The sequence below is a fragment of the Tasmannia lanceolata genome, unplaced genomic scaffold (genome assembly GCF_043159265.1).
Source record: "Tasmannia lanceolata isolate RefF3 unplaced genomic scaffold, GAP_Taslan_0.1 ptg000037l, whole genome shotgun sequence".
NCBI classification, from domain to species: Eukaryota; Viridiplantae; Streptophyta; class Magnoliopsida; order Canellales; family Winteraceae; genus Tasmannia; species Tasmannia lanceolata.
Genome location: NW_027518714.1, coordinates 40,945,240 through 40,968,954, shown reverse-complemented (window position 1 = coordinate 40,968,954; position 23,715 = coordinate 40,945,240). Strand labels below are relative to the sequence as shown.

The 23,715-nt window shown below is 37.6% G+C and overlaps 1 protein-coding gene across 2 annotated transcripts in view; it reads right to left on the bottom strand.

Moving 5' to 3' along the window:
* LOC143861747 (uncharacterized) overlaps nt 1-23,715 on the bottom strand; it is an 84,772-nt gene that overhangs the window by 24,086 nt on the left and 36,971 nt on the right. For both annotated transcript variants that reach the window (XM_077372640.1, XM_077372641.1), the window contains 3 exons: nt 20,010-20,086; nt 15,894-16,017; nt 9,285-9,349 (listed from right to left, as the gene is read on the bottom strand). In XM_077372640.1, coding sequence (XP_077228755.1) covers nt 9,285-9,349; nt 15,894-16,017; nt 20,010-20,086 — 266 coding nt within the window. The remainder of the gene's footprint in view (nt 1-9,284; nt 9,350-15,893; nt 16,018-20,009; nt 20,087-23,715) is intronic.

Sequence of the window (23,715 nt, the reverse complement as noted above, 5' to 3'; positions counted from 1 at the left end):
CTCATAAAACATCAATTAGAAACTACATAACTGATATAGGGCATTCCATCAAAGGAAAAGGACTCAACATAAACCATCTATTCTAACAGTCATGAATTTCTTCGAGGAACTAAAAATAACATGTACCTTGCATGGAAGTGACGTGGTAATCCCGGTCAGCTTGGAGGGAAATTTGTTATGGCCTTTTAGGGAAGAATAGCTTTCGTGACAACCAAATAAGTTAGCCCGAACAGAAAAGGTTTTGTCTCAGGAAAGGCAAAAAAGTTGTGCCCAACTGAGTTTGAGAGGGCAGTTCGAAGAGAAAGGCAAGCGGTCTATGGTTCTCGCTTTCGATAAAGGGGTTGTGGCGGGGAAGAAAGCCAATTGCCCGGCAAGCGTTAGCTTCGCGACCACATCAAAAAGGGTCTCTAGGCGATTGGCTTCGGTCCTGGCACTAAAATGCATTGGCTAGTCTGCCCCAAACTCTGAACATGTTCAGAATTAGCTTGTATGTTGGCATACTCCCACTCCCTCCCGTGCTTCTTGCTTCTAAGCAATAGATATAAGGGACGTCAATTTAACCACCTTAGCACCCAACATAGGCGTATTTGGAAAAGAAGACACACTCAAGACAAAATAGTCATCCCATTCTATTTTATGTGTTTGTGAGTGTGGTACCGTGTTGGGAAGCTATCCCTTCCACACCCACGAGAGTTGTGTCGGGTTTGATACTTCTGAGAATTTGTTCTCTTTTCCATGAACTTAGGACTAAGGAACAACCCGAATTTCACGCAAAGAAGACTGACCAGAGTCACCACCTAGGTTAAGGACCTAGGACCCATCACCACCTAGGTTAAGGACCTAGGACCCATAAGTGAAATTGTAAACTAGTGTACGATCTCATATGTCTAGGCCCGTTAAATGGTTACAAGAAGGGAAGGTGTTAGGCACCCTCTCGCTCGCTAAAACGGGTCTGTTAGGCACCCTTCTCGCTCGGTAAAACTGGTCTTTAATTACAAGAATCCTATTCATTTAAATCTGATTAAAGGAGTTATTAAATCTTTCGTATGAAAGAGAGCTAGAATATATAACATAGTGACCTCTACGTGACATGCAACCTGTGATAATATAATTGTAATATAAAGCCTAATGATTTATTTCATTTATGTATGTATGAGAACTACGTAATATGAGAATAGTACAATATGAGACCTAATGTTTTTTAGTTATTATTTGGACCGAACCTAGATTATATGGCCCCACCATTGTGGCCAAATTACCCATGTGGGGAATTCAAATTCCCCTTGTTTGGTTGGAAAGTGAGAGGAAAAGGAAAAGGAAAGGAAAGGAAAGAAACGAAAAGAAAAGAAAATGGGAGAAAATGGAGGAAATTTCCACGAAATTTCTATGGAAAATGGGGAATAAGAAAAATTGAAAAACAAGTAGGGGCCAGCTAATGGACCTCCCGGAAAACCCCTGGAAATGAGAAAAACCTCTGCAAATGAGATATCCCCGAAAATAAGTGAAATTTGGAAATTTCCCTAAAAAGTAGGAAAATATTTAAATGAATAGAAAATTGTAAATAGAGATCATAGACACACCCTAGAAATACTATAAAGGCCCACAAGTGAGAAAAAATGAGAAACAGGCCCAAAAAAAGGGGAAAACAAGAAATCGGGTGAAACTAGAGAAGAACCAGGAACCTAACCCTACCTATAATATGAATAAGACTTTGAAATAAACTTTGTTGGCTAAAGTGAAGCAAAATGGGAGTGTCTACAGTGGGTTGGAAATGATCAATCTTAAGGCCAACAAAAATCCATGTCTTGATTATGAATAGCATAGAACACCTGGAATTCAATGAACCGGAGTTCGGATCAGCACAAAAGTTACAGGATGAGGAATTAGGAAGATTTCCATCTACAATCGTGCACAAAGTCAGCAATTTTAATGTATGTCTAGGAGTAGAGAAATTATAAGGGAGTAACTATTGCGACGATGGGTATGGTTCTACGCCACCAAAAGCAAGAAGAATCTAATTATGTTAATCCTCACATTGTCTAGTTTGTGCAATATAGATATACCTAAGCTACCATTCCAAAGGCACTATTGGATTTCTGTGCGCATACAGACAAATGGATGGGTATTTAATTATATCTTCAAAGGCATAGTCGATTTGGGCATAAACACTTGAGTTTAAGTGTAGTGTGCACATAGATATACACACAGCCGCGTGTATACATGGGGAGAGAGAAGATTCTGACATAAGACCATCAGGCCATGTGTATTAATAATCATTTCTCATCAAAATCAATTCAAGTTGGCTAAGAATAGCCTTTCCAATACAAATGTAATTGAGACAAAATAAACAAATCAACTCAAATAAGGTCCACAGCAATACAACCAACATTGGACCTGATTTTCAAGTTACAATTAATTCCAGATTAATATTGTTTTTATACAGGTCATTCTGCAGTTAGAAGTCATAGGGCATCTTCCTAAACAAATAAAATCTTCTACACATGTAATTTGTTTTCTGAATCAGTAAATAAAATTATATTTAATAAAAAAAGAGAAATTAACACAAATCCAAGAAAGAAATATGCCAATTGGCGGGATATCAAGCATTTGACGTCAAAAACTAGATTATTACAAAGGACAAACTGCAAGCAATCCAGGTTTAATTAATCAATCGCCACCATTTGAATTACCTTCCCTATGAATGTGGGAAATCTTGCAGCTATTGTGATTGATTGGCAGAAGCGGTTTCAAATTTTTTACACCAATATCTTCAAACTAGGCATGTAATCAAATGTAGATTGTCATGATTGGAACACAATTCAATGAGCGAAAGATGATCAGCACAAGAAAGGGAATATGTACTTGCACCTCCTGGGTCTTTGAAGTGTTAAATGCGTTAGATATGAAGTCAGATGAAGATGGACAGCTGAGATTGGAGAGATATACAAGATGGAAGCTTAGGGGAAGGGGAGTGACCTCTAGGGTTTTGCATATTAACTTCTCTGCGACAAGTGAAGCCTACACGGGTTTGTAATCTCCATCTACCTTTCCTAATTCCAGTTGAATTTTTGTCAGAAAGAAAACTCTCTAATCTCACATAAATTAGAATTAGTAATATTCGCATAACTGCCCCTAAAATCTCTAGAATGTTAGAAACTCGAATCCCCTCTCCTCATAATTATTACTTCTCTGCCTATTTTTTTGGGTCCTTCATGAAATCCCCCTCAATCTCCAAATACAAGTTGTATAAAAACTCCCAATTAAATCGAACCATAATGAATGCTATTTACTAAAGAAGCACATATGACATCACCATCATCACTATAAATACCTCCTCTCTTCTTAATTATTACATATCTGCCTATTTTTTTGGGTCATTCATGAAATCCCCCACAATCTCCACATACAAGTTGTAGAAAAAATCTCAATTAAATCAAACCATATCAAGTAACATGAATGCTATTTCTAAAGGACATATGACATCACAATCATCACTATAAATTGCACTTTATTTGTTTTCTCTTAATATTTTAACACAATTGTCTATCTCATTGTTGAAGATCAACATTTTGATATATACACTTCAAAGGGAATGTTTCTTCCTAGCAAGTAGATAATTCTATGTGAACAGAAGTAATCAATGGATCACTTGTTCCTCCATTGTGAAGTGGCCTTTTGGGTTTGTAGGGTGGGGGAGGGGAGGGGATTCTCTCGTGTTTCAATGTCCTTTTGAGCTATTGGAAAGATCATTTGGAGGATGCCCCCTATGTGGTCCTTTGGCATATTTGGGAAGAAAGCGACTCAAAAAATTTCAAAGGAAACCCTTGGACAATAGAAAGATTTATTACAGATATACAAATATCATTGATCCATTGGGGGAATTCAAAGGAATGTTTGTGGAACACCAGGTAGAAGATGTTCAAAGAAATCAGCATGTAGTGATGAGGAAGTTCCTGAAGCTAGAGTGGAGGTAGTCCGGCATCGCCCCCTTCAGTCATCAAGCACAACTTTGATAGTACCTCTCAAGGTAATCCGGGTCCTTCTGAATGGTGTTATTAGAAAAGTTTTGAGTGAAGTTGTAACAACCACCCATTAATTTAACCAAATAATTATTAAAAAAATTAATTATAAAATTTCTCCCCGATTTTGGGTCATGCGCAACCCCAATAAGGGTACACGCATGACATGGGATGCCCAAATCTCGTTGAGTTGAGAGCCAATTCCGGTTGGGTTTAGAGCCAAATCTGGTTGAGCTATGAGGTAATTTAGGAAAGGATAATTATTGAAGTTTTTAGAAAAACAAATTTCCACCCAAAATTTGGGATGCGCACGCACACTCCCAACTTGGGAGGGTGCACACGCAAGGTTGGGCCCCATTAAATGCTTTAGAAACCCTTAAAACTACATAAAGTAGTTTCTAAATTTATATTCACACCCTTTTTAAAAGGCATAAACCAATATGGACTCTAGCCTTTAGTGATAGAGTTTAACTAGTTAACAAAATATAAAAACCCAAGGCAAGTAGGAAAAAAAATGATATATATAAAATAAATAGCCTCTCCCTCTCTCTCTTTTGCACGCACGCGAACCGAGAGAAGAGAGAGACCGAAAGGAGAGAGAGAGAGATAAGAAAGGAAAAGCTAGGGTTTCTCCGATTCGATCTTCCTTACAAGTCCCTAAAACCTAATTTTTCTTCGTAATTTGAGACCCTAATATGATCCAAAACCCAAACCCTATTCAAAACCCCCATAAAATACGTTTTGATAACTGCACAAACTTAGTTTGCCTTTTCTGGTTTTATGAGACAAACTACTGTTTTCAGCCAAAATACGTTTTGATAATTGCACAAACTTAGTTTGTCTTTTTGGTGTTATGTGACAAACTGCAGATTTCAACACTATTAGGTTTTGATAACCGCACCAACTCGGCTTGTCTTTTCTTCAAAGGTACAACACAAACTGCTGATTTTAGCACTACTATGATTTGATAACTGCACAAAATCAGTTTGTCTTTTCTTAAAAATTGCAACTTGAGAGATCTGTGAGAATTTTAAGGAATTTTTTACCACCCCTTGAAAAAGAAAAGATAGGATTTGTTAGTAATAATATCAAAACACAATTGTGATAAATATCATTTCCTCTAATAACTAAAACTCACATAACTTAATAAAACGAAGATCTCCCACAACACCATGATTAAAACGAAATTTATCCAATTGACATAAAAGACGAACCGGGTAGATGGAAGAAATATTTTAACACTTGAACGAATGATGACCCTTGGCATGTGAAATTTACAGGCTTCTCCCCTGATGATACTAAGAGCTATTTCACGTCGTCTCTTTAGACTCAAGCACAAAACGGCAAGTGAAAGTTGACTCTATGATAACAGTGATTTTTAATGATGTTGATAATATAATTTGTTCCTTTATCATATTCATACCTTTTATTCCTATGCCCTGGACATGCAAAATAACCATGAGGACAATTGTTAGGATTTTTACTTTTAGGTCCATATGTATATACTTGATGACTTTATATGTTATTAATCTATAGATAGATATATATATATATATATATATATATATATATATATATACTTTTAATAAAGTGAGGAGTGCCCTCATCAAAATACAGTAGTGCTGATAAGATTTCCCTATATATATATAGCATGTGAGAGATTACAGAGAAGGCAGGTTCATCTAGCTAGCTGGTGCCTCTTATGGCGGAAGAATTCAGAGACTCTGGATCACATACTTCTTTTGTGCCCTTCTCTTTATCAGTCTGGATGGACATTATGAGATTTTGTGGAATGGCCTAGGTAGCACCTACTAGTATTTCTGAAACTATGAAGAATTGGGGTGGAGCTTACAAGGGTTGTTTAGGCGAATCGATGTGGTCCTCTGTTCCCTATGCCATTATTCGGTTTATTTGGCTTGAACGGAATAGTAGAGTCTTCAATGGCAAATCCAGGGCGGCCTCCCATATTTCTCTTATTATCAAGATTGCTATCATTCAGTGGGCTAAATGCAAGGGGGAACTCTCATATTCGGTAACCAATTAGACATTGCGTAAGGGCCAAATTGTGTTTTCGGAAAGGAAAGTAGCACGTTCCATATGTCCAAGATGGAGGGCTCCTTCTGCCGGATACTTCAAATTAAACTTTGACGGGAGTTCACTGGGGAACACAGGCCTAGGAGGAATTGGGGGGGTTGTGCGTGATGCGAATGGTGTTACTATCATGTCTTACTCAGGGCCGGTTTGCTTTTGTGATGCAAATGAGGCGGAGGCAAAATCCTTGCTTTTCAGCTTGAGGTGGTACAAGTCTCATAATATGGGCCCTTTGATTGTGGAAGGGGACTCCACAAACGTCATCGCTTGGGCTGGGAGCAAATGTGCTGGGCCATGGCGGTTAGCGAATTCGGTGGAAGAGATAAGGGATCTTATTCGAGACATCCGCCCTTCTTTAAGGCATAGGAGACGGACGACGAATTCCGTCAGGGACATTTTAACAAAGGAGGATGCAACACGTCCGAATATGGAGATATCTTTTAACGAAGCCATGGGGAATATTTGAATCGTTTTTGTTTTTGTTTATCACAGGGACAGCTTGTCCCATGTGTCAATATGTACATTTATACATATGAACTGAAATAGTTACCTTTCAAAATATATATATATATATATATATATATATATATATATATATATATTTACATAGTATATATACATAGTATATATATAATAATGACTTGGATCCACTAGCGACGGCTTGTGAGGTTTGACCCGAGTATATATATATAGGATGCATGAATTTGAACCGTATCTTTTGATACAATGTGATATTGGCAATGAAGCACGGATACGGGTACGGGGTGTGGGTACGACACGATACAGGTACGTGGATACGTGATTTAAAAAAAAAATAGGATAGGGTACGTTGGATGTACGTTGATATAATATAAAAATATATTTTATTAAATATTTATAAAAATAAAAATATTAAATATTTTGTTAAAGAATTCAAACAATTTAATTGGAGAACAATCAAATAACAATACATTCATCAAAATCTAATGTTACTTCACCAAAATCTAATATTACTTCTAAGTTGTTAGGGTTTTAATTACGAGATATATATTATAGATATTTAGATATATTCAACCCCCCTTTTGTTAATTGGGACAGCCCCTCTATTGTAAATCTGTAGTTTTCGATTTAATTTGAACCGGGTGTGCACCCGATACGTACACAAACCCGGGTGCGTACTACCCAAGAGCACCCACACCCGATACGCACCCAACACAGGTACGTGGGCCTCCGGAGAGTACCCGTGCTTCTTAGGATATTGGAAGTAGTTTGACCATAACCATTAGATTCCTATACCATGAGCTATTCACATTCTTTGTCGCCTATGCTTATGCCTTCTGGTCATTTTTCACGCCTTCTCGTTGAGATATTATTCATGTACCTATTTTGTTTCGACTACCTGTTGATATTGATTTATGGATTATCTTTATGATGCAATTTCATTAATGCACTTTATTATGAGTCATCTAAATGATTTTGCTCAGTTCATACTAACCCGAATACTACCCACAGGGTTTGAAGGTGGTGACGAACGAGCCTTCATCAACGAACGAACATGAACCACACTGTAGGATGGGAGAGCAATTGTAGTATCTTTGGGGAAGACATCATCGTCATATCCTTAGAAGTAGGAACCTTCTCTCGGGGTGCCGCTCCCACCTCGGAACCTCGATTCGGCGCTCCTTAGGAAGGGAGCTTCTAGGGAGCGCGACCCCAGAGAGACAGGAACCGTTCTAATGACGCTCCCATCTTCTTCTATTACTCTATAGGTCCCACCATCACCAACTTTCTTACATGAAACTCCTCCAACTCTTCACAGTACTTCATTGGAGCAAGCACAAAGGCTTGTCCATCTTTAGAAGGCACGAGGAACGAGTGCACACAAATGAAGATGGTGAAGATGGTTAGAAATTAGCTTTTAGATGTACTTAAATTTTGAAAGATACATATGAAAATGGTTAGAAACTATTATTTTTTTATGTACTTGAATTTTGAAAGATATATAAAGAAAATATTACATACACGCTCACATGACGCTCCCAAACTTAGACTCTTCTAGACCCCACGCTTCCCCGCCCCCGCCCCCGCACTCGCTTCGTGCTTCTAAGGTCATATCCATTACTATTGAGTTGTTATCAACTTTGAGTTTCAGTTTGAGTCTTGTTTACCATTTTATTTAGTTCATGGACATGATATTAGTAGGTTATTTTTCTTAAATGATGTACTCGACTTTTAATTTGTTGGAATAAGATTGCTCTTAATTATTTTCTCATCGTAGTTAATTCTTATGTACGATTTTATTTTATTTTTTAAATTCTTGTGTTTTTACTTGGTCTTCTTCCAGGAGCGACCCAATGAGGATTTTGGGTTGTTACATATGTAAAGTTAAAGCTTTTCTCAGGGCCCTTGGGATGGTGACTCCATGAGGCAGAAATTGGGAGCCCTCCTAGTCGGTTTGTGAATTCTCAAGGAGGAATTTTCCAGCACCTTTATTGTGGAAGGAGATTCAAAGAATGTTATCAGTTGGCTAAAAGATTATCTATGTACCCATGGCCAAGGTTTAAAATTTCGGTTTTGGTAACCGTTTCGGACCCCACCAAAAACCGAAATTGCGTAATTTCGGACCGAAATCCGAGATTTGGTAAAGGGCGAAAAATGGAATTTCGGAAAATTCTGGTTTCGGTCCCCACCGGTAACCGAAATTTCAGATTTCGGTCGAAATTTTAAACCATGCCCATGGCACACATAGATAAAGAATAAAGGATGGCTTGGCAAGAGAGAGAGCCGATAAAGAAGTATTAGCAAGGAGAGTTTGCATTGCAGTAGTTTCTATCTGCTTTAATTTTTCTGTTTAAGGTTTATGTCATCAGTAATAATAAGATTAATGATATGATGGTGTCTAAGTTCATGTATTAATTTGGACAATAACCCAGTTGCTCGGAGAAGTAATGGACAGTAACTTGTGGCTGGCCCCACTGAAGCTCACAAAGAACAATCCCCACAAATATTGAATAATTTTTGAAGGTTCCTATTTATGGTAGATTGTATAGACTGATGATGGTTAATAAGATTTACCTTCTGGATTACCCATCCATTGAATGCTAGTTCAACAGTATTTAAAAAAATAATGCCACCATCAACTGTAGTGAATTTCTGCACATTAATATTAGAAAAGACTAAGCAATGAAGGCATACCTTATGGCACAGCCAAGCTAAGACCTTGGAATCGTCCAGCCTAAAAAACTTAGACAATCCAATTTCTGCAAACAATCATCATTAGCACATTAAAAATTAGACTTCCAATCAAAACAGCAACTATGAAAAGTAATCTGTTGCAACACTCAGTTCCTTATATCAAACTATAGGTAACAAGTAGGCGCAATAGGTTATCAAGAACCATTTGTAAGAGATATTATATGAAGACAAGAAACAAGTAGGCGCAATAGATTATAAAGAACCGGTTGTAAGAGAGATTCTATAAAGACACATAGTCTATGGGAAACTACATTGGTTAATCAGGGGCCAGCTTTTGCTCAATATTTTTGGGTTTCTATTCATTCAATACTGCCACAGTTAGTTTCAAAATGAGAAACATAAAGGATAAAAATTCAAATTGTCTATAAGACACTGGAAATATAAAGAAAAAAAAATTCGAAATTAAAGGTTGAGGTTGCCAAAGCTCTACTGTCATTCTTTGGAGGACTTGACCTGAGAGTTGGACCACTCTTTAAAGCATCACGTGTGAATCACCAACTCGCCCGAGTCCTCCCACCTTGGTTGAGTTATCGTCCAAATCCGATTTTTTCCCTATCAAGTCAAACAAAACTGCTTTAACTCGACTGAGATAGTGAAAAATTGACTGTCAATCATAGTTTTAAAACTCCCCCGCGTTATGGTGGACTCCCCAGAGTCGACTCACTTTTCCCTTGGCCATGTTCCACGCTTTATCGCGCCGCATTCCACATTTTCGCCCCCAGAGTCAATAAAAACTTCTATATGAATCTCCCTAGTTATGACCACGTCAACCGAGTACTAATCCCCGTCAACCGAGTTCTTTTCTTTTTTTTTGAAATGACAATATATTGAAAGAATGGAACTGAGATGGTCCACATTATTACAAAGAAAGAGAAAAGTTACATCAAATGGACTAAAAATACATTTCACGGAGGGAGATAATCAAACCATTCCAGACCCTCTTTATGGACACCTGATCTAGCAAGGGAATCAACTTCACCATTGGCTGATCTTCTAACAAATTTAAACACTATGGATGAACCTGAAACAAGATCAGCGATCTCCTCAAAGAAGCTAAGAAATCTCCACGGAGGTGCAATCTTCCCAGATAACCAACTGATTACGTTAGAAGAATCACCTTCCACAATCACTTTATCAAACATATCCCTACACAGATGTTTCATTCCTTGAAAAGCCGCTTTTACTTCTGCTTCAGACGAATCGCTTCTACAAATTTGGCCAGCAAAAGCCCAAGACACCACCCCTGCGGAATCCCTAGCAAGTCCACCAATACCAGCCGGGCCCGGATTACCCAAACTAAATCCGTCAAACTTTATTTGCAGATACCCTTCATGAGGTGCCTCCCATCTTTGAACTATGTTCTCTCTCCTCACCCCTTCCCAACACACAATTCTCCAGCCTTCCCATAGATCAAAAGCTGAAACAAATTGAAACTGAGGAAGACTCTTCGCCCAAAAAAATAACCAAAGCAATAATTTTCATAAATAACCAGTAAGATGACTTAGCCACTCCATTGAAAACTCTCGAATTTCTTCCTTTCCAGATAACCCACCACAAAGCTATCAAACACAGCTTCCAAAGCAATTCTCCTTTCTTCTTCCAAGGCGCAAAATCCCAACTCAACACAAGTTCTGGTATAGAGTTTGGGAAGATCCAACAGATACCAAACCTATCCAAAATGAGGCCTCAAATCTCCCTTGCAACCTTGCAATGAATAAACAGATGATCAATAGATTCACCATCTTCCATACAAAGCGAACAATAATCTACCAGCCACATACCCATTTTTCTAAGAAATTCAATGATCTGAATCCTCCCACAGCAAACTGCCCAACCAAAAAAGGAAACTGATGGAGGCCCAAGGAATTTCCAAACTTCAGCTGCAATAGGGGAACCTGAAGCATGCACTAACCAAGAGTAAAAGGATTTCACAGAGAAGAAGCCGGATGGATCCCAGATCCAAATTCTTTTGTCCAACCCACTTCTTTTTAGATAGCAATTCTCAATCAAAAGAAGTAACCGAGAAATGGAGTTTAACTCTCTGTCAAAAAAATTCCTTCTAAAGCTAGGCTTCCAAACCACTTCTTTTTAGATAGCAATTCTCAATCAAAAGAAGTAACCGAGAAATGGAGTTTAACTCTCTGTCAAAAAAATTCCTTCTAAAGCTAGGCTTCCAAACCACCCTGGTGTCCACCCTCTCAAAGCAATCACACACCAACACATCTTTATTCAAAGCCACCGAAAACAAATCAGGAAAAAGAGCCTTCAAGGGTTCATCAGAGCACCAAGCATCCACCAAAAATTTTATATGATCCCCTTTGTAAACTTTAAACTGAATACCCACCTCAAAACTTTGCTTGAACCTCAAAATGTTTCGCCAAACAATCCCACCTTTCTTGCTATAAGAATCCTCCGAGCACCAGTTCCCATTTAAGAAGCCATATTTGCTGCCAATCACCTTTACCCACAAAGAAGATTGTTCCATACCAAAACGCCAAAGCTACTTCCCCAACAATGCACGATTGAACTCTCTCAACTTCCTTATCCCCAGACCACCATTCTTTATCGGAACACAAACTTTTTCCCACTTTACTAAGGGTATACCACCCTTACTATCAGCACCTCCCCAAATAAATCTTCTTTGAATCTGTTCTATCCTCAGCACTACACTAACCAAGCAATTGAACAAAGATAAATAATACACTGGTATGTTAGCTAACACTGCCTTGACCAAGATGAGTCTCCCACCTTTAGAAACAAGATTCCTCTTCCAAGTTTCCAATCTTCTTTCTATCCTTTCCACTATAGGAGTCCATAGCTCTTTTCCAGGTTTCCCACCCCCAATGGGAGCCCTAAATACAAGGAAGGCAGGGGATCCAGCCTACACCCCATCACCTTAGCAAACTCATCAGCTTCTGAAGGAGGAAGATTAATAGCAAACAAACTAGATTTCCTAAAATTTGATCTTTGACCAGTGACCAATTCATAGCATCTTAGAGTAGCCTTCAAGTTTAAAATCATATTCCTATCAGGGGCGCAGAAAAGGATGGAATCATCAGCAAATTGCAGAAGAGAAACTTTCACTCTATCACATCCAATAACAAAACCCTCGAACAGACCCAAGCAACACCCTTTACACATCAACCTACTAAGAGTTTCCGCAATGATGACAAAAAGAAAAGGAGAAAGGGGATCCCCTTGCCTTAAACCCCTAGAAGACTTGAAAAAACCTTTTGGAGAGCCATTTACCAAAATGGAAAACCACGCAGAGGAAATACAACTTCTCATCCAACCTCTCCAGCAATTTCCAAAACCCATTCTACCAAGAAAAAAATCTAAGCAATCCCAATCCACTCTATCATAAGCTTTCTCCATGTCTAACTTACACAGCACACCTCCAGCTCCACTTTTCGAATAAGATTCGATAACTTCATTCGCAATTAAAGAACAATCCAAAATTTGCTGCTTGCTGACAAAAGCACTCTGACTATCCGAGATAATATGAGGTAACACCACTTTAATTCTATCAGCTAACACCTTAGCCAACAACTTGTACAAGCACCCCACCAAGCTTATCGGGTGAAAATCAGACACCTTAGTTGAGCTTGGGTATTAACGTTATAAAAGTAGCCCATGTGCCTCAGTCAAGAGTCAGCCCATCATAGAACTCTCTAAAGAATCGTAGAATATCACATTTCATAGCCGGCCAGCAAGCTTGGAAAAAAGCTAGATAAAAACCATCAGGACCAGGAGCTTAATCTTTAGGCATCGAAAAAAGACCTCTTTTAACTTCCTCTTCCTCAAAAGGTGTTCCAGATTTGAACTAGCCTCCAGATTCAAACTCTTGAACTCCACTTCTTCAGGAATGAGACGAAGAACTCCTTCTGAAGCATACAGAGAAGTATAAAAGTCAACTATGGCTGAAGATACCTCTTCCTTGGAGCTAATTATAGCTCCATTTACTGAGATAGATTCGATTATGTTCGACCTCCTTTTAGCACTAGCCATAGCATGAAAATAAGCAGTATTCTTATCACCCTCCACCAGCCATTTCACCCTTGATTTTTGCCTCCAAGATATTTCTTCCTACAGCAATAGCCCTTTGTGTTCCTGTTTAACTTTCCCTAACTCCCCGTCAACCGCGTTCTTGGCCGCATCTGCACCAAGTTGACAAGGATTTTTCTTGGCCGCATTTTGACCAGCATCCTTGTTTTTTGATTCCCTATTAACGTGGCTGACTTCTCATTCTGAGTGAGTATTAAAACGCTAACATAGACAATTTTGCTCTAGGAGATTCTCTAGAATGTGTAATGGTAGGATTATGTGATTCACAGCCTTTTACATTTATCCCATCAAATGGTCGTGTGTGTGTGTGTATTATGAATGCACTGGAGAAGCATAGTGCATCCATCACGATAAATAATTCTAGATGACTTTATTACGAGACTTGTGTCACTCATGCAATTGTGACATGATGAGAGGAGGCATATCTATTTGATTCTTGCATAGCACTAGGTAAGTATAGTTTTCATTCAATTGCGAGCCAATGCAATTTAATTAGTCTTAAAGAACTCAGGTGTAGGAGTCAAGTGGAAAAGGTAGACCATAGCTTTGATGCAACGCAAAAGTTGAGATGGTCATATAGCACACCAGTTGCTTGTTTGAGGTAACACAGAATCACTACTAGGAGACTAGATTAGACATGAATAGATCAGAGTTCTTCCTAATCAATATGACCCATGTGTATTCTTTCCTACCTATGGTGTTATACCATTAAGAACCCGCATAAGGATTTTTTTTCTTTCCTTTTTTCCTTTGAGTTTCTTCCAAAAATTTCAATGAAAAATCTTTTAGAGTTTTTGAAACATAACATTATAAAAGTTTATTATTTAACAGTAAATACATCGTAAATCCACTCGTTGGAGTACAATCTATTTATTAAAATCTCAATGTGCCTCATTTGGATGTCATGTAGAGACTTTTAAGATCATAAATGTCACCTTTGACAAGGAGTGTTATTCGGAAATCATTTTCATCTTCAGATTTTGCTTTCTCATATGCTGATTTGGCTGTGTATCCCTTTGATAGGTGGTCAACTTCAAGCTAACGAACTTATGTTGGTGGAAATTTTGAGCATGGAGAAGCAAGAAACAGCCCATATGGGGTTGCGCCTCTAGCTCAGCTGGTAAAAAGTAAAAATTATGTTCTTTCACCCTGAGGTCGGGGGTTCGATCCCAACATAAGTACCAAAAAACAAGGTAAAAAAAAAGAGACGGCCCACATGTGCTAGAACAAGTGCAGAAGCATAATATAATGATGCCTTACGTTACTTGTGAGATTCTACAGCTCTGCACTTATTAGAAGGGGAATCAAGGATGGTTATCTTATCTAATTCAATGTGTAAATCAAATGGCTATTCATATAGTATATAGACCTGCTCTTTACAAAAGAACCAAACATATTGAATTTAGTTGTCACTTCTTCAAGGAGAGTTGGTGTGTGTGAGGGTGGGTGGACGCGAGGTACAAATGTTCATACATTCATTCCATTGCCCAGCTAGTTTACGATGTACCAATGTTCATACATTCATTCCAGTGCCCAGCTAGGTAGCTGATGTCTTCACCAAAGCCGTAAAGGCCACCTAAATGGGATGCTTGGCAAATTGGGAATGAAGGGTTACTTTGGGGGAAAGTTGAGGACTAGTGTTTCAACGTCTGAAGTATTTTTTCTTGAATTTTTGTGTTATCAGAACTTATGCTTTCCACCAATTAGTGGCAGTCTTGAAAAATATGTAACTTCGGAAATTAAGAAAATCATGTTAGTACAGAGAAGTAATCATTTTTCTCTCACTCATTTCTTTTCAATTTCTCTTTGGGAGTTTTTCTTTTTTCTCTTCCATCTTCGGTAAGGGGTTTGACTTTTCTACAGTAAAGTATGATAAAACTTTCCAAACCTTTTAGAGTTGTATTCCTTTCTTTCTAGAAGTTGGTGAGATTATTGATTTAAAACACAAAATCAAGGGTAAGTGAATCGACAAGCAGATTTTCCCATGGAATGAAATGAAGTAATCAGGTAACTAACAGCAAACAATAACAAGAGACCTAATTTCATAATAATTAGGTCAATATATACATTATTTATATTGGGCTCGAGCAAATTAGTCATCTAACCAATAGACCTAATTTCAACACATAATAATAATCTAACATTAGAAGTGTTCTGTATACCGACTTATTTAAGGTGGATCTGAAAGGAAATTCACGCTTACCAAAGGAATTTCACACTAACAACCGAAGGAAAAGGATCTAAATGGAATTAGTACTATTTTGAGTCAATGAACAAATTGTACCATCACAATAATATAGAACCAACTGCATAACTCGGGAAAAAAGGCACTTGCCAAAGGCATTTCACACTTACCATGTCAAAGGAAAAGGATCAAAATTGAACTAGCACTATTTTATGTCCAAAAGCATATTGTATCATCTCAATAATATAACACATAATGCAAGCTGCATTATGATAACTAGGGGAAAAAAGGGCCGTCACCTCTTACTTCACAAACTACTTCCATAGAAGCTTCTGCAGTCGCCAACAAATGTTGATATCCTGGATAACTATTGACAAAGATTATTTCGTCTAATTGCCTAAACATCCCATGATCATTCTCCTTCTGCATTTAAAAAAGTAGGTGGTAACTAACCAGCTACATTTCAACTCAATAATGCAAAATAAATAGAAGAGAAAGACATATAACACAATATGGTAACACTTACCTTGAAATTAGTCAGTGTTACAGCACAACTTAAAATTGTTAAATGCAGTAAAAAAGACAATGTTACCAAGAAACATGCAGAACAAAATCAACTTTCTGTAGAAAAAAAATAGAGCCAAATATGAATATTTGGATCTATTAGTGCCAGAAAAATAATGAAACGTGCATAAGAAGTTAACCTACCGCACCAAAATAATATGATACTAATAGAACAATTGACAAAGTTAATAAAAGAAAAAAAAACACGACTATTAGAGGATATTGTAAAGTGGCCTCGCTTGAAATATAATATATAAAGTGATTTCATTGAATCTTAGGATCATATAGAATACCAGTAAGAAGACGGGACCATTTCATTGAATCTTAGCTTAAACATTCTGATATTGGTACTTGTATAGTATTTGTTGAGAGTGGGCGTATTACACAGACCCACTTATGTGGGGGTATTTCAATACTTTCCATGTAACCCTATTTTAGATACATATATATAATCATTTTCATGTGGGAGAGAGAAACACAACTCTCTCTCAACTCTTCTCCACTTCTCGCGGAAGATAGGATACCTCTAACATGGTATCAAAGCTAAAGGTTAGAAGATTCATTTCGCTTTCATCTTCCCTCTTTTTTTCTTCTTTCTTTCTTTTGGACTTTTCATTAATCCATACAGAAACCCTAACTCTCCCATATATTTTTCTTTCTCCTTGTCTTTTACCTCACCCTACATCTAACAACCCACCCCCCGCCCCCCCCCCCCCCCCCCCCCCCCCCCCCCCCTCCCTTTTTCCTTTTTTTGCTTGTTTTATATCAATCACAACCCTAGCCGCCACCTCCCAACCTTACCCTTTCTCGTGTTTTCAGCCCCACATCCTAACCGCCCCTCTGCTCACTCTCTTGTCTCTATTGTCTCCCTATCAGAAACCCTATTCCTTTGAATTTCATTCGTTACTACTCTCATCAGTCATTAATCCCATTTTAATCCTCTTCTAATCCTTCATGTTCATGATATAAATCCGCATTATTCCCTGTTTGGTATTTTTCGCTCCTTTGTGGAGCATTTATGTGATGTTGTCGACTCCATTTATCCAAAACTATCCACTTATGTGCGGAATAGCACTTGCTGATGTGCGTGCTAATCTAATTTGGTTGTTGGTGATATAAATGCACACCAACTGTTTGATGAAATGTCTGATAGAATTTTTTGTTGCCTTTGGTAGTGATCGGTTGTTCCTCGTTACTTGTGTTGTTGGTGGTGATTCTTTTGTAGTTGGTATTAGTGGTGACATCATCTGTTGGGTCTTCCGTTGGTGACCTCGTGGTGGAGCTATGTTGATCTGTTGTTGGTGATTTGATTTTATGGTCTTAGTGGCGATTTTGTGGTTCGTTGTTTGTGGTGATAGTGGATGTGGTTGTTTGGTGCCGGTAGTTCTAAGATTTCCATTGATAGTGGTTGGTCGTGATCCATATGTTGGAGTATGTTGGTGGTTTATTATTCGTCGTGAATTGTTATTAGAGATTTCTTAGTGTCTGTCGTTGATGGTGATCAGTTCTATTTGGTTGATTGTTTCTGATGGAGTGTTGTGTTGTTAGCGACTCTGGCTAATGTAGTTGCGCCTCTTTGTTGGTCGTTCGTTTGTAGTTCTCTGCTTGTGCATGATGTGAGTAGTTGTCAGCGTAGTTGTTTGTGGCTTGCTATACTCATTGTCATGGCTACATTTTCGTGTTTTATCAGAGCCGTGTGATGCTGTGTGTGTCTACCATGTTGTTGTTGGTTGATCATGTTGTGGTTGTCGATTGGTCGTTGCTAGAGCTACCACCTTGTTGGTTGGTTGGTTGGTTGTTATTGTTCTATTGGAGACGTGTTGTTCGGCCGGTTCTCCACGCTGTGCTTCGTCGCTTTGGTGTGCTTTCGTGTTGGTGGTTTGTTGTTGTTTCCCTGATGGGGGGCTCCGTTATGACTCTCTCCTCGCGTTCGACTCCGACATGTATGGATGCTCAGACAGGCGCATGGCTTCTGTAGTGATCGCTCTAGTGGTATTTCTGGTTCAGGGGGAGGCTGTTGTTTTGGTGGTCATGGCTCTCGCCATTGTACTCATTGTGGTCAGAAAGGCCACTCCGTTGCCTTTTGTTATGATCTTCATCCTGAGTTGCGCCCCCATCGGACAGCAGGGGCAGCTTCTGTTGAGACATCTGATAGCCCTGCTCCTTCCTCCACTGCCCATACTGTGCATGCCAGTAGTGCCACCTTGGATCCGTCTGATAGCCCACCCTCTCTCTCTGTCTCTTCCTCTAGGCAGTGGCTTATTGATTCAGGTGCCTCACATCATATGACCGGTGACTCTAGTATTCTTTCAGCCTTTCGACCTTCGTCGACCGTTACTTCTGTTACTTTAGCTGATGGGACCATCTCTCGTGTCTCTAGAGTAGGGGTCGCCTCTCTTTCCCCTAGCACTATTTATCATATGTCTTATGTGTTCCTCGTTTCCCTATTAACTTACTTTCTGTTAGCCACTTGATTAAGGATCTTCATTGTTTTGCAACATTTTTTCCTTCTTTGTATGTTTTTTAGGATCTAGAGAGTGGGAGGATGATTGGTTCGAGCCGTGGGGTGAACGGCCTATATTATCTGGATCAACCGATGCCCACTGTTTGCGCCCCAAAATTCTTATTGATTGGACTTCCCCAATTGTTATGATCGAAGGGTGTAAAATGCAAGCCTTATAAGCTTCAAAAAAATAAAATAAAGTTGACAAATTAGAGGATTGGGATTGTTCACTACATGAGATTTTTGCTAATGACCCATTCATTATAAGGCCCAGTACATAAATGGTTTGGACCACCAAAGGGCTGAACCCATTTGTCCTTTGTTTCCAATATATGTTTTGGAAAAATACGCACGAACACCATACAATCCGTCTGCCCTTCATGTCTAGAGAATATAATTAATGAAAAAAAAACTAGAAATGCAAATTGCCACAAATTAATAAACCACCTTTAACAAGAGGAAAACCCCTTTCATGTATCATTGGTTGTAAATTCATTCTAAACAAATTTTCCAATGCCCTATGGGACCCGCTTCTCCTCTCATTTAGAAATCTAGACTCTAGAGGTTTCCTAATTCTAAACAGTCGTTGTTTTGTTGTAACTTGTAAGGAAATGTGATGGGTCCTACATGGGCTAAAGTACACCTTGACCATCCTAATAAACTTGAGGTGTGGGATTAGAAGAAAGAAGGCATAGGAAAAGAAAAGAAAAGAAAAGAAAAGAAAGGTGAAGAAAGTGGGAAGAAATCCTCAAAACCATAAGTTAAAATAGTATGTGATTCACCTCCTCTAAATTGTTAATACCTGAACTACCATAACTTCTCAATTTGGAAGCCTCATCCTACCTTGCCAAGGACACTTGTAGTCATCTGCTACACCATTCCAAAAGAAGATTCAATCAAATTATGAAAACACATTATATTTCTCAAGGCATAAATGTCATGTCAATTGAAAATAAGGTAGTAAATTGATGACCTTTCCGTAAAGATTTCGAATTGTTTGGTGAAAGTTAGATTCAATTTGATTCAAAAAATCAAATATTCCAGAATTGAATTTGTTATGTCCCCAAATTTTAATCCTTTAAGGACCACACCATCTAATCAATGAATAGACAAAACCTATATAATGCGCTTAAATATCCGTTAGATCAACAAACAGATAATTTATAAGCCACACAAGAAACAAACAATTTTTCCATTGAGTTTCAGAGGTGGTGCCTCCACTAGGAAATTAAAGGCAAAGAAATATGGAAAGCAGATAATAAACAATTAGTTGCAATGATTATGATAGTCCTCAATAAACAACCAAGAAAATCTCTTTAACTAACACTATTTACATATTATATAGTACCTTCATTCGAGCTTCTTCAAAAATGGGCAACAAGATAAAAACAGGATCAACTGGAGTTGCAGCATATAAGCCCCCATCTGTCTCACAACAAACGGATAGAATATAATCCTGAAGTGATCATACATTCATACTATTTGATTTCGAGGTTCAAGAATATAGAATGACAAAATTATACATAACCAAATGAAAAGACTGAATAATACGAATTTCATTAAAAGGCGAACCAAAGGTTTCAAAAGAATGCCCATGGTACAAAATCAAATGTCAGCTCATGAAAATGGCCAAACGCCAATTTCTGTCATGTGAAAGCCTCCACAATAAGCTAGGCAACTCAATTTGGAATAAGTCCAACTTGAAATGAACAATCAGAGATTTGACATGATTGGACAAGGCTACATGTTTCAGCCATGTTTTGCATTATCTAGAAAAAAATATTATATTATATAAACCTTTTGTTCTATGACAGATATTTAATAATACATTAAGCAGTAAATGATGTCTGGTAAAAAAAAGATATTATCATATAGATCACTATGTTAGTTAATATCCATGATATTTTATATTGTATAGTACCATGTTATATCATCATACAGTTGGGACTTTTCCCTTGAGGTTATAACAGCGTTGTATGTTGAGGTTGCAAGTAACTCCAATCCATTCACCAAAAGTCAAGAAAAAAATCATATATAATCAGAGTGTAAAAGCAACATTGAATAGCAAATATTATATATATATATATATATATATATATATATATATATATATATATATATATATATATATATATATATATATATATATATTGAGAATACATACAGAGCATACAATGTATTTACTTGTAACATTAATCTCAAGAGCCTTATAAAAGAGGTCATCCAGAAGAGCTCTTCCCTTCGCTTGCATTTTAGTGCCTACACGGTAGAAAAGTGAGAAAGCTAGAAGTAGATTAGTTCTACTATCTCTAATGATTCCTCCGTCACCCAAGTCCTCCGTCAATATCCATCTTAATAGTTGACCCTTCAGGTCTATTCCATTTCACCCAAATGCCTTTACCATAAGGCACTTTAATTTGATTAATTCCAATATGAGATAGTGCTAATGACTCAATGAAAGAACAGTCATTAGACCCTTACTGAGCTTGAAATTCTTTTCAATGAGTTTAACCTCGTCCAAAATAATATCTTATTATGGTATGAATGGGTTTGGACTTACCTCCCATGCATCTAGAGCATCTCTCCTTCTATAACTCCCAGCAATGATAAGAGGGGATAATTCTGAAGACTTTTCCATGTGAAGTTTTACATCATCTAAAATACAATTGATACAATAATTAAGCCTCCCAGGATGCTTTGGTACTAGATTAATGAGACGACAAACTTCCGAAAGAAAAAATTCAACATTTCATTAGCCATACTGCTATCAATTAAAGGATAAACAAGGTTTTCCTCTTGACTGGTGTTGCAACAATTCCACTTAGATGCAGGTGTCCAGATTTGTTCTTAATGCTGCTGTCAACTGAAATTGCTTTATTGAACAGCTTCCATAAAAAAAACAGCTGATTTTAGTTTTAAAAAAAAAAAAACCTTCCATATGAACTTGGCACAAGCTTTACCACTAGTTTGGACCATAATAACATCCATGCAAAACTAGAGAAGGAACCAGATTTACTTGGCAAACAAACAAGTTGATTTCTCAGTTTGAAATGTTAACCTTCTTTATCACTTCACAAAAGGCAAGAAATTAGCAAAGAGTTTAAATCCTACTCACCATTGCAGTCCACAGAATCTTTGACCAGCAAATTTGAGTTCTTTAAACATGTGTTATTAACATATTCTAGAAATGGCCTGCTACTAATCAATCTATCAGTCCAGAACTGATTTTTTTTTTTTTTTGAATGGTGGTACAGAACTGATTATTCTCCTTACCAATTATCCATTTTTCATTAGAAAACCAGACTTATTTCGGGCTCATTATATCTTTCCACATCTTAGAGTCTGCAACTTTAGGAACAAAATATAAGAAGTTTTCATTTATAACATAACCAGCTGTCTTAAGTTCGCAGCATGAAGAGATCTCATGTTCAGTCCATGAATAGATTTTAATCTAAAGGCCTCGCAAATTTCAACAAAAGACTTAACATTGATTCCTTTTTTTTATTACATAGCTTATCTCAAGCCATCCAATGCGGTCTGTTTCCATATTCCGTACTGGACCCCAAAAAATTACTCATAATGCTTTCAAACCTTTTAATTACAGGTATAGGAGCATTCATAGTCGATAAGATGTAAATTGGCATGGAAGTTACAATGTGGTTCAAAAGAATGAGTTTCCTCCTGGAGAAAGTATCGTCCCTTTCTAAACCTTCAACTCTGCTCCAGATTTTAATGTTGAACTTTTTGAATAGCTCTGTCTTCAACCTTGTTTTGTAAAGAGGAGCTCCAAAGTAGATAATAGGTAGCTTTTGTGGCTAGGACCCAAGAATGATTTAATGATTCTGTGCCTGATCTCTAATAACTTCACTGGACATTAAAAATAACTTTTCTCCTTGTTTATGAGTTACCTTGAAACTCTTCCACAATTGGATAAAAAATAAATGACATTACTAAGGATCTTGATGCAATTTAGAAAATTGATGGTATCATTAGCAAAAAGGCAATCAGATATAGGCAAACTCCATCTAGATAACTGATAAAAATAAGCCTTACCACTTTGAAAAACTGCCTTAAACCTCTACTCAACCTCTTTAGCAATTATGAAAAGGTAAGAGGAAAGAGGGTCACCTCGTCTAATCCCTCGGAAAGATTTGAAATACCCTATTGGTTCAAAACTTATCATAATCGAAAACCAGCAGTTATCTAACATCCTTTTGATCAGATTTCTCCAAAGCTAAATCCAACCTTTTCCAGGCCATTAAGAATCACATTCGACCCTCTCACATTTTAGTCAATATTTTGAACAATTTCCGGTGTTGTGGCAATATTTTCAATGGTTTCCCTTCCATTGACAAAAGAACCTTGTTCTTATATATTACAATCGATTACGTGATGATTTTGTAGCAAAGATTACATAAGTTGGTAGAACGATAATCCGAAAACATCTTTGAGTTGTCAATTTAAGGAATCAATGAAATAAAAGTAAAGGTATACACCCCTTGAAGAATTTTTTGGTTGATTTGACAAGATCGTCTTTGATCACTTCCCAGCAATGTTTGAAGAACCAACAAATCCATCTGGACCTGGATCACTTCCAGGGGTAAACTTAAAACAACCTTTCTCACTTCATCCTCATGCAGGATATTAATAAGCATAAAGTTATCTTCCTCATCGATCACCTTAGGAATAACATCCATTATTTCATCATCCACGATAGCTCTCACTCCAGTCCATATGGACTTAAAAAGTAGTCATAAGCAATATCTTAAATGGTATTAGGATCCTCCCACCCAATTATCATTGTTTAGAATCTTTCTAATGGTGTCATACTTTCTGCTAGTCGAAGGAGGCATGAAAGAATTTCATATTTTTGTCCCCCTCCTACAGCCACTTTCCTCTTGATTTGTCTAAAGAAAATTTCTTCCATGAGGAGAGATTGCTCCAACCTTTGTATAGCATTCACTATAATAGTTTTAATGACTTGAGAAGGATCGATATTATACAAATTTTCAGCCAAAGCAGTCAAGTCTTTTGCATCTCTCACATTTCGATAA